This window comes from Panthera leo, chromosome E3 (genome assembly GCF_018350215.1).
Source record: "Panthera leo isolate Ple1 chromosome E3, P.leo_Ple1_pat1.1, whole genome shotgun sequence".
Classification (NCBI taxonomy): domain Eukaryota; kingdom Metazoa; phylum Chordata; class Mammalia; order Carnivora; family Felidae; genus Panthera; species Panthera leo.
Window position 1 is genome coordinate 41,129,725 of NC_056694.1, and position 10,179 is coordinate 41,139,903.

General features: G+C 58.1%; 1 protein-coding gene across 4 annotated transcripts in view; it reads left to right on the forward strand.

Moving 5' to 3' along the window:
• Positions 1–123: 123 nt before the first annotated feature.
• RGS11 (regulator of G protein signaling 11) overlaps positions 124–10,179 on the forward strand; it is a 10,894-nt gene continuing 838 nt past the window's right edge. Inside the window, exons 1-17 of one of the 4 annotated variants that reach the window (XM_042922765.1) lie at positions 124–207; positions 574–670; positions 750–800; positions 998–1,104; positions 1,787–1,838; positions 1,952–2,010; positions 2,230–2,306; positions 2,479–2,560; positions 3,950–4,032; positions 5,081–5,129; positions 5,211–5,272; positions 5,395–5,508; positions 5,615–5,730; positions 5,879–5,966; positions 6,064–6,202; positions 9,951–10,033; positions 10,127–10,179. In XM_042922765.1, the coding sequence (XP_042778699.1) occupies positions 163–207; positions 574–670; positions 750–800; positions 998–1,104; positions 1,787–1,838; positions 1,952–2,010; positions 2,230–2,306; positions 2,479–2,560; positions 3,950–4,032; positions 5,081–5,129; positions 5,211–5,272; positions 5,395–5,508; positions 5,615–5,730; positions 5,879–5,966; positions 6,064–6,202; positions 9,951–10,033; positions 10,127–10,179 (1,357 nt within the window). In that variant the 5' untranslated portion in view covers positions 124–162. Of the gene's footprint in view, positions 208–573; positions 671–749; positions 801–997; positions 1,105–1,786; positions 1,839–1,951; positions 2,307–2,478; positions 2,561–3,949; positions 4,033–5,051; positions 5,130–5,210; positions 5,273–5,394; positions 5,509–5,614; positions 5,731–5,878; positions 5,967–6,063; positions 6,203–7,216; positions 7,488–9,950; positions 10,034–10,126 lie in introns of those variants that run through there. The other 3 variants (XM_042922764.1, XM_042922763.1, XM_042922766.1) reach the window with 3 other exon arrangements.

Sequence of the window (10,179 nt, forward strand, 5' to 3'; positions counted from 1 at the left end):
CTTGCGAGGACGTGAGGGCGGGTCTTGCGGGGCGTGGGCGGCGAGGGGCGTGAGGCGGGTCTTGCGGGGCGTGGGGGCGGGGAGGGGTGGGGCGGGCGGACGGCGGGGCGGGGGGAGGGGGGCGGCTCCCGCCCCCACCCGCCATCTGGCCTTCCCGCCGCCATGGCCGGCGTTCGCGCCGGTGCGCAGATGCCGCATCTGAGCAAGGTGGGTGCCGGTTGGGGGTCCCGCCGTACCCCCCATTTCCCGGCATCCGAGGCCGGGAGCCGAAGAGGGGTGGGCGTGGGTGCGCGCGAATGTGGCCGCGGGTTTGGGGGCGACAGCGCTGTGTGAGGCGAGGCGGGGCGAGGCGGCGGAGACCTGGGCTGCGGGGGCGGGAGTCGCCTCTAGCCTCCGCCCCCGCCCCCGCTCCTCCGCCGCCCGCCGCGGCCTCAGATGCCACCGTCGTGCGTGCGCGTTAATCTTCTCTGAGCGCACTGATCCCGGGCTCTCGGCCCTTTCCGGGGAATCGGGATCTGGGGCGGGGCGGGGGAGGCGGGCCGGAACAGTCCCTCAAGGCCCCCCTTCGCCCAGATGGAGCGGGTGGTCGTGAGTATGCAGGACCCCGACCAGGGCGTGAAGATGCGGAGCCAGCGCCTGCTCATCACCGTCATTCCGCACATGGTGGCTGGTGAGGCGCCGCGGGGGCTGGGGTGGATGGAGGCCCTGCCCGAGCCTACCCCCACCCCGTGCCAATCTCTGCTGTGCAGGCAGCGACCTCGTGGAGTGGTTGATCCAGAAGTACTGCATCTCAGAGGAGGGTAAGGGGGTCAGCCCCTTGCTCATCCGGTGCCCCACCCCTGCCGCGCCTCCTGTCCCCTGCCCCCTGCCCCGGGGTCACTGTGCTGACGGCCTAGGCTGGGCTCACAGGTGTCAGGGCCAAGCCAAGTGTGCTGGGGAGGGAGAGCCCCGGGACTGGTTCTCCCAGGCTGAGCACTCACCACCCTGCCGCCCGCAGAGGCCCTGCACCTGGGCACTCTCCTGGTGCAGCACGGCTACCTGTACCCGCTGCGAGACCCCCGCTGTCTTGTGCTCCGGCCAGACGACACACCCTACAGATTTCAGGTCAGGTGCAACTGGGAGCAGGTGGAAAGCGCAAACCCAGCAGCCCAGCTAGAGGGGAAGGGGTTGGAGTAGGGCATGGTGATGTCACCACGGGTCTGGGTCCACTGCCCCTCCCCCAGGCCCTTGGGGAGTGGTCCCAACCCACACGTGCCCTGTGATAGGAGGACCAGGATAAGGGGAGAGACCCTCAGTTTCTCTGAGGCCGCAGCAGGGGACCCATAAAGGGTATAGCACCTGTGGAGGATTCTGATGGTTTCCCTGAGAATCCTTAAACCCCCACCCAGGAAGAAGTCTGTGTGGGGCCCGAGGACAGGATTCTAGCATCTCAGTGTGTAACCTCAATCACGACGGACCTGTCCTGCCTGGCCTCCCTGGCCACGACAGTCCCCACACACAGTCTTTAGTACAGACTTGAGCAGGCCCCACCCCCACCCCCCACCAGGCAGTAGGGACTCAGGGAGCCCAGTCCAGGAGGCAGTGCTTGCAGGGGGCCCCAAGGGGTGAGTGGAGCTTGGTTCCAGGTGGGGAAGATGGCCAGTGGTGTGTGAGTCTCCAGGCTGTGGGCAGACAGGCGGATTCTGAGGCCGCCCAGTCTCTTCCCAAGGGGCCTGGGGAGGGGGACAACTCCTGGGGTGGGGAAGGTCCAGCAGGTCCCAGAAACGCTGTCCTTGCACCATACCAGACGCCCTATTTCTGGATGAGCACGCTGTGGCCAGCTACTGAGCTGGACTATGGTGAGTGAGGAGGAGCAGGCTAACCTGGGACAGCTTCCTGCCTTTTGAAGTGATGTCGCAAGGGACGAGGGGCAGAGATTTCTCCTCTGCAGCCTGGCCCCCTGTCTTTCCAGCCATCTACCTGGCGAAGAAGAACATCCGAAAGCAGGGGGCCCTGATCGGCCATGAGAAGGTGGGACGCTCCCCTAGGCTGAGGCCAGCCAGTGGAACCCAAGCCCTGCTCTTGACCCCGGGGCCCCAGTTTGCCCTGGAGCACACACACAGCCCAGGCCCCAGGATGGTGCAGACACAAACATGGGATCCCTGTATGTCTCAGTGGGGATGCGGGTGGTCCCTAACCCAGAGCTGGACAGGAGAGGGGTTGCCCAGGGTAGACCTCAACACCCTCCAGGAACACTATGGCCAGCTGCACAGGAAGATCAACCACGCATGGGACCTGGTGGTGATGCAAGCGAGAGAACAGCTTCGGTGAGACCCTGCCCCACCCGTGACTCGTGGGCATCGAGTGGGAATTGCCCGGGAGGCCCAGCAGTACCAAGCCCTGGCTGTTTTCCCAGGCTCTGGCCTGAGGGTGGGGACAGGGCAGAAGAGGTGCTGTTGTGGGTACCCTGTCCCCCAACTCCACCTACCCTCCCTCCAGGGCAGCTAAGCAGCGCAGGAAGGGGGACAGGCTGGTCATGGCGTGCCAGGAGCAGACGTACTGGCTGGTGAATAGGCCTCCGGTAATAACCTTGTGTGTGTGGGGGGGGGGGGGGGGCAGTTCCTTGTATAGCAGCGGGATCTTGCCAGAAGGCAGTGTGTTTCCCTCAAATGCTCGCTCTGAACCTGCATTTTGAGCCTGTGATAAGGATGCGGCTTTCGGGATCCCAGCAGTAAGTTCTATTTCTGGGGCCCATCAGAACTGAGGCCCGGGCCTGAGTCTGCCTCCCATCCACACAGCCCAGGACAAACCAGCTTCTTTCTGGGTCTAAAGAAGGAGGCAAAGTGGAGTCAGGCTTAGTTATAGCTCTGAGGAACTGAGGTCACAGACCAAGAATTTTGGGGGGTGCTGGCCTGTAGCTAGGCTGTACCCAGAACCGCGGTCTGAGCAGGCGGTGTGCAGTCCTCTGCTGTGGAGAGATGAGGCTGACCGGCTATCTTGGTCTGTGGGGGCGGTCAGAGCCAGCACGAATGCGAGTTCTTGTGGGAAAAATCCATGGAAAAGGAAAATGAGAGCGATCCACAGGCCTATAACTCATCAAGTGTGTGTCTGGGGGGCGGGGGGGTCTCTGGGAAATGGCTCCTCCTCTTCCACCTGAGCGCCAGGTGGGCAGGATAGGGAGGTGGAAAGGCAGAGCAGACGTGGCCCCGAGGCTGTGCACACGGGCTGAGGGCAGGGCAGCGGGGGCCTCCGGGCGAACGGGCATGAGGGCTCTGCCTGGTCCGAGGTGAGGAAGAGACCAGACGTGCAGATGCGTTTGAGGATAGGGCAGCAAGATGTGGGGCGGGTGAGCATCTCGAGAAGGATGGTTAGGAGGGGGCTCCTGGCCAGCTATGTTGGTGGAGCACATGACGCTTGATCTTGGGGTAGTGAGTTTGAGCCCCATGAGGCACAGAGCGTACTTAAAAAAAAAAAAAAAGGATTCTCAGGTTTGTGGTTTGAGTAGTCAGGAGCAGGGAGGGGAGCTCAGCTGAGGTGAGGTAATCATGGGGGTGGGGATGGGTAGAGAGAGGGTTAGGGACTGGAGACTCAGGTTCTTAATTTTCTCTGAATGACAGTTTCTAATGTCTTGTTTTTTTGATTTATTTAAGAGAGAGAGAGAGAGAGAGAGAGAGAGAGAGAGAGAGACAGGGCACAAGTGGGGGAGGGGCAGGGAGAAGGAGACAGACACAGAGTCTGAAGCAGGCTCCAGAGCCTGACGCGGGGCTCGAACTCACGAACGGTAAGACCGTGACCTCCGCTGAAGTCAGACGCTTCACCAACGGAGCCCCCCCCAGGTCCCCTGTAGTTTCCACTGAAGGAGGACGTGTGGGTGCAGGGCTTCTGTATATGGAGCTGGTGGGGGGCAGGAACACAAGACTAGGACGGGTCTCGCCAGCCCACTTGGGCTGCACCCCTCACCTCATCTCAGCCTCCCCTCTGCAGCCAGGGGTCCCCAGCGTCCTGGAGCAGGGTCCAGAGCGCAGTTCCTGCACTGCCGGGCAAGCGCGGATGGTGAGGACCCCACACCATACCCCCAGACCACTCCCCACCCTGCACACATATCTCCCCCACCCCAACTTGGGGGCTGCTCATCCGTCCATCTGTTTTTTCAAATGGCACTTGACCCTGCCTGCTGTCATGCCCCACTGCCTGTACCCCCGCTCCCAGACCTCTGCTAACTCTCACCTCTTGCCTCCCACCTGCTGCACTGGGTGCAAGTAAGTGCGATGGGGCCCTGGGAAGAGTGGGAGCTCCTCCCCAGGCCGGGACAGCATCAGAACCCGGGGGAGTTGGAGGTGTGCCCTCGGTGGGGCCACAGGCCTGAGGGGTCTGGGCCGAGCCAGCCAACACCCTGCATGGACTCCAGTGGCCTCTGGAACCAGAGGGAACTGAGCCAGGACAGACGTGTCCATACTTGGGGGCAGCCGAGCCGTCTGTTTCAGTTCCACAAAACGCAGAATATCCCACATCTAGTACCTTACAGATAAAACTTTTTCCTGACTTCGAAGTCCTAGTTCAAGATTGCGGGTTTGTAATTTTCTTGTTGTAAAGTCAGCCGAAGAGAGCCGAGGCGAAAATTGAAGATCTCGGGCATCCTGAGGGTTCGCGGGTGTTGGGAAGGGTCAGTCCATCCACCTGGCCCGGAAGATGTGACAGGCAGGTTCTGAGCTCAGAACAGGCTGAGATCATCCTGGAGCATAAGTTAGCGAGACTGACTTCCTGAGTGGGATTCTGTTGCAGTATTTCTCATGTATCTGCTCTTAAAAAAAAAAAAAAAAAAAAAAAAAAAAAAAAAAAAAAAAAGACCTAAATACATTTGAAAATGTGAAATAGTGACAGTTGGGGAACTGCAAGGGCAGTTCTGAGGGCTCCATGGAACATTCTGGAAACCTCTAGACTAGAGGCCCCCAGAAGCTTCTTGGAAAGCCAGACCCCTCCATTGAGGAGGGGGCTTCAAGGGGCAAGGCAGGGGGCCTGAGCCATTCTCTATCAGCCCAGGGATGGAGTCTTGAACTACGGTGGGTTTTCAGTCCCCACAGGGCCTGCCTTCTAATTGCAGCCCGCCCGGCCCCTTCCAGACCAAGAATATAGATTTCTACAAGCGGGAGGTAGGTCCTAGCGGTGGGAGAGAGGGGCCTGGGCTGGCTGCCCCCCAGGCCAGGCCCCACTTCATAGGCCTCACGTCCTAGATGGAGCTGTGCAGAAAAGCCCTGGGCAGGGCCCGGGTGAAGTCCTCTGTCTGCCTTGAGGCGTGAGTGGGCTGAAGGGCACCGGCTGGGGACCCCCGCCCAGAGCCCAGACTCTTCCTCGAGTGCCGTTGTCCCCACAGCCTGTCCCTGCACTGGCCCCTGGCACCGTCCCCCCACCCCCCAGGTACCTGAAGTTCAGCAGCCAACGTGAGCCGCATGATCCCATCATGTCAGGGTGCCTGCCTGGCAACCCCTGGGTCACAGACGATGACACCTACTGGACCGTGAACGCACCCAGGTAAGCCCGGGGGGGCAGGGGGCACTGCCCCCCACCTCCCTCCCCGCCGGGGCACTGCCCCCCCACCCCCCTGCTGCTGGCACATCTCCGTGCCCTGTCCCACCAGTGTGGCTGTGCCCACGAAGCTCCGCGTGGAGCGATGGGGCTTCAGCTTCCAGGAGCTCTTGGAAGACCCTGTGGGACGGGCGCATTTCATGGCCTTTCTCGGGACAGAGTTCAGCGGTGAGAAGCCCCCCGCCTTGCTCGAGGCCCCTGTGAGGGATGCTGCTGCCTAGGACCGTCCCCCGCCCCCCCTCCGCCCCGCCCCCGCCACGTTTCTGCCGGCATGACCACGGCTCAGGTGGGCCTGACCCGGCGTGTGGACCCCTAGCTGAGAACCTGAGCTTCTGGGAGGCATGCGAGGAGCTGCGCCATGGAGGGCAGGCCCAGGTCCGCGCCATGGTGGACGCCGTGTACCAGTGAGTGCTGAGGGGCAGGTGCCCGGCTGGCCGCTAGGCCCGCGTGCGGAACCCGGACCCACAGGGCCTGTCTCCCGTCCGCCTTCTGCCGACACAGGCAGTTCCTGGCCCCTGGCGCCGCCCGGTGGGTCAACATCGACAGCCAGACGATGGAGCGGACCCTGGAGGGTCTGCACCAGCCCCACCGCTATGTGCTGGATGACGCCCAGCTGCACATCTACATGCTGATGAAGAAGGTGAGTGTGCAGGCCTGGAGGGCTCGGGGAGTGCCTGGCCCCGTGACAGCTGGGTCTGCACACCCACTTCCCACCGGGTGCTGGCATGCTTAGACCTGCAGCCCAGGCTCCACTTTCACAGAGGGGCAAACTGAGGCTCAGAAGGGCTGAGGGCTTGCCCAAGCCACGGGCCTAAGGAGAGGTCCAGTCGTGATTTTAGAAAGGGTTTTAATATGGGGCGCCTGGGTGGCTCAGTTGGATGGGCATCCGACTCTTGATTTCGACTCAGGTCCTGCTCCCAGGGTCACGGGATCAAGCCCCATGTCAGGCTCTGTGCTGGGCATGGAGCCTGCTTGAGATTCTCTCTGTTTCTCTCTCTCTCTCTGCCCCTCCCCCACTCATGCTCATGCTCTCTTCCTCAAAAGAAAAGTATTTTAACATGGAAAATCCGAAACGTGAACAAAAATGTAGTAAAATGAACCCCCACATACCTACTGCCTGGCTTCAAAAACAGTCAGCTCAGGGCCTATCCTGATTCATTGTCTATCCCTTCCCCCTGCCCCCCACCCCGTGACTTTAAAGCCATTTCCAGACTTCCTATCTGTAGGTACTTCAGGATCCTCTAAAAGACATGGACCCCCTCCCTCCCTTTCAACGTGACCCCAGACACCAGTATCACATACTGAACACAGGATCACTCAGCGTCCTCAAAGAGCCAGTCGGGGTCAAAACTTCCTCACTTGGCATCTGTGTTTAGTTCCCTGTTGTTGCTGTAAAAAAAACGCCACAAACTTGGCTTAAAGCAACACGAATTTATTCTCTTAAAGTTTTGGAGGTCAGAAGTCTGACACAGGTCTCCTGGGGTAAAGTCGAGGTGTGGGTGGCACTGGTTCCTTCTGGAATCTCCAGGGGGAGAATCCCACGTCCTGCCTTTTCTAGCTTCTGCAGACGCCTGCCTTCCTTGGCACCTCCTCCTCCTGCGTCTTTATGCCAGTAGTCTAGCATCTCTGACCTGTGTCTCTGGTCCTCCTGCAGCCCCCTCTTTGACTTCTAAGGGCCTGTGGTGACACTGAGCCCACCTGGACAATTGAGGACATCTCCCCACCTCAAGATCGTTGAGTTACTCACATCTGCAAAATCCCTTTGCCTTAGAAGAGACACCATCACAGTTCCAGAGGTTAGGCTATGGACATCTCTGGCATCTTCCCCTCTGAATGCCACAGCCAAAAACACCCATCTGTTTTTTCAATTTGCTTGAATTTGGGTCCAAACGAAGTCCATATGTCAGAATGGGTTAATAAATCTCTTAAACCCCTTTTATTTATTTATTTTTATCGTTTAAGTTTTTTTATCTTGAGAGCGCGTGAACAGGGGAGAAGCAGAGAGAGAGAGGGAGAGAGAGAATCCCAAGCAGGGTCCACACTCCGTGCAGAGACCACCTCGGGGCTTGAACCCACCAAGCCGCGAGATCGTGACCTGAGACAAAATCAAGAGTCGGTTGCTCAACTGACTGAGCCACCCAGGTGCCCCTTAAACCTCTCTGTAAAGCAGAGGCTTCTTCTCTACCTTTTCTTCTTTTTTTGTTTTGTTTTAAAGAAACTGGAGGTCCTTTGTCCTGTGATTTCCCACAGTCTGGGTTTTACTAATGGCGCCCTCCTGGTGTCCCTGTGTGTTTCTGCAGATTGGTAGTTACGTTTAAGACTTGATTGGATTCATCTTCAGTTTTTTCGTGTATTTGGTTTTGCCAAGGGTCTTTACTTCAGAGATGGTGTTCAGTGTGTTCTCCCATCGGGAGGTATGTGGGGCCCGGGCGCCTCTCCTTTTGTGATGGGAGCAGCCTGTGGCTTCGGTGCAGGCAAGGAGCTGGCCCGTCCCTGCCTCTGTTTAAGGGGGGGGGGACACTGCTCTGAGACACCTCTTCTCGCCTGCTCTTTGTGGCACAGTCGTCCAGGGAAGGCAGGATCAATGCTTGACCCCTTCTTTTAGTCACCAGTTTTCACGATAATGAATCGTACCCACGGTGTCTGCCAAGGGTGGTCAGTAAGTCTAGGATAGTTTTAACCCCGTTGTAGATCCACCTCTCACCAGATGACGGGTTTCGTTCCGCTCTGGTTCTTACCCTTAATTCCCGTTCAGAGGTCCAGCCTGCCAGCTGTTGGCTCCTGGGGCATTTGATGTGTTCTGAAATCCGTGCTGGCTTTCTTGCCTTCTGGCGTGGTGGCTTGTCCCAGGCTCCGCCTGTGCCAGAACTGGAGTCCGCCGTTTCCATGGGAAGCCCTGGCTCTTTTTCAAGGGTGTTTAGAAACCTTGACGCGCACGCTGATGTGTTCACTGTAACCTGAACTGTTTCCGGCCCTTTCAGTGAACAGAAGTAAGAATATCAGTGTTTTAAACAGGATATATCAGGAGTTCGTAGTGACACTCCCTTTTTTTATTATTAATTTTTAGTTTATTTGGGAGAGAGACACAGTACGAGTGGGGGAGGGGCAGGGAGAGCTAGAGAGGGAGACACAGAATCTGAAGCTGGCTCCAGGCGCTGAGCTGTCAGCACAGCATCTGATGTGGGGCTCAAACTTGCGAACCGTGAGATCATGACCTGAGCCTGAGTCGGACGCTTAACCAACTGAGCCATCCAGGCGCCTCTACTTCTTTTTTTTTTTTTTTAAAGGTGCATTTATTTATTTTTGACAGAGCGAGCACGTACCCGTGTGCGTGGGGGGGGAGGGGCAGAGAGACTCCCAAGCAGGCTCCATGCTGTCCGCACGGAGCCTGACTTGGGCTCGAACTCACGAACCATGAGATCATGACCTGAACAGAGATCAAGAGTTAGATACCCCGCCTACTGATCCGCCCAGGCGCCTCGTGACACTGCTAATTCAGGTTCAGGGTTAGAGAATTTCCTTGACGTTGTTGACTTCCATCTCTTTCCTCACTAACCCACTGAAAATCTTGGTTCTCGACGATGCTAACATAATGACTCACTTGCTTTTTTCTCACATTTCACTCAGGAGTCTCAACAACACAGCATTACCATTTACCATGCAGTCACTGAAAATGGTTTACTTTTTCCTCGGCTTGGTCCTCTGCACACACCCTCCTGGGGACGCCCCCTCCAACAGCTATATTCCGTGTGGCCAGGGTGGTGTCACCGACTGGGTGCCTGGCTCACTTGTCCCACTTTACTTCCAGTGTTTGGGAATTGACTATTTGTTGTTTTATTTTATAATCATGTAAAGTGTCTACACAGTTTCAAAATCCAATCTACAAAGAAGGTACATTCAAGTAAATGTGGTTCTGTCCTGATCCTTCTGCTGTCTTCCCTTCTTCCCACTAAAATTAACTATTTGTAATTTATTTTTTTCTTTTAAAAATAATAAGCAGTTGGGTTCATAGATTTCTCTCCCTCTTTATTGTATACTATTGCAGTTTTAGTTTTTCTCGACCTTGCTTTTTATTTTGCTCTGTGTCCTCCCCCTCACTCTCGGGGTACACAGAGAACGGGGGGGGGGGGCACCCCTTGGCATTTCCCGCGGTAGGTACCACGGTTCACTCCTAGCATGGGCACCCGGCCCCTGCCCAGCTTTTGTGGGTAAACTGGATAGGAGCCTAGGTCTCCCCGAGTCCGTCTGACTTGTCCTGGGGAGGTCTGGGGTGGTCGCCTCCAGCACTGTCCACTGGGGCGGGGTGGGGGGGACCTGGGGCTGGCGGAGGCCCCGGCAGTGGCAGGCTGGACCGGCAGGGGACGCCGGCTGGGCGCGGTCTCTTGCAGGACTCCTACCCGAGGTTCCTGAAGTCTGCCGCCTACAAAGACCTGCTGGCCGAAGCCGTGATTCCCCCAGAGGCCAAGAAACGGTGAGCTTGTCTGTGCCCGGAGCAGTGCAGACCCGCAGTGAGGCGGGCAGGACCTCACGGCTGCCCGGTGCTCAGGTCCCGTCTTGCCCACAGGGTGTTCCCGTTCATGCGGAAGCTGCCGCATTCAAGCCCCAGCCCCGCTCTGC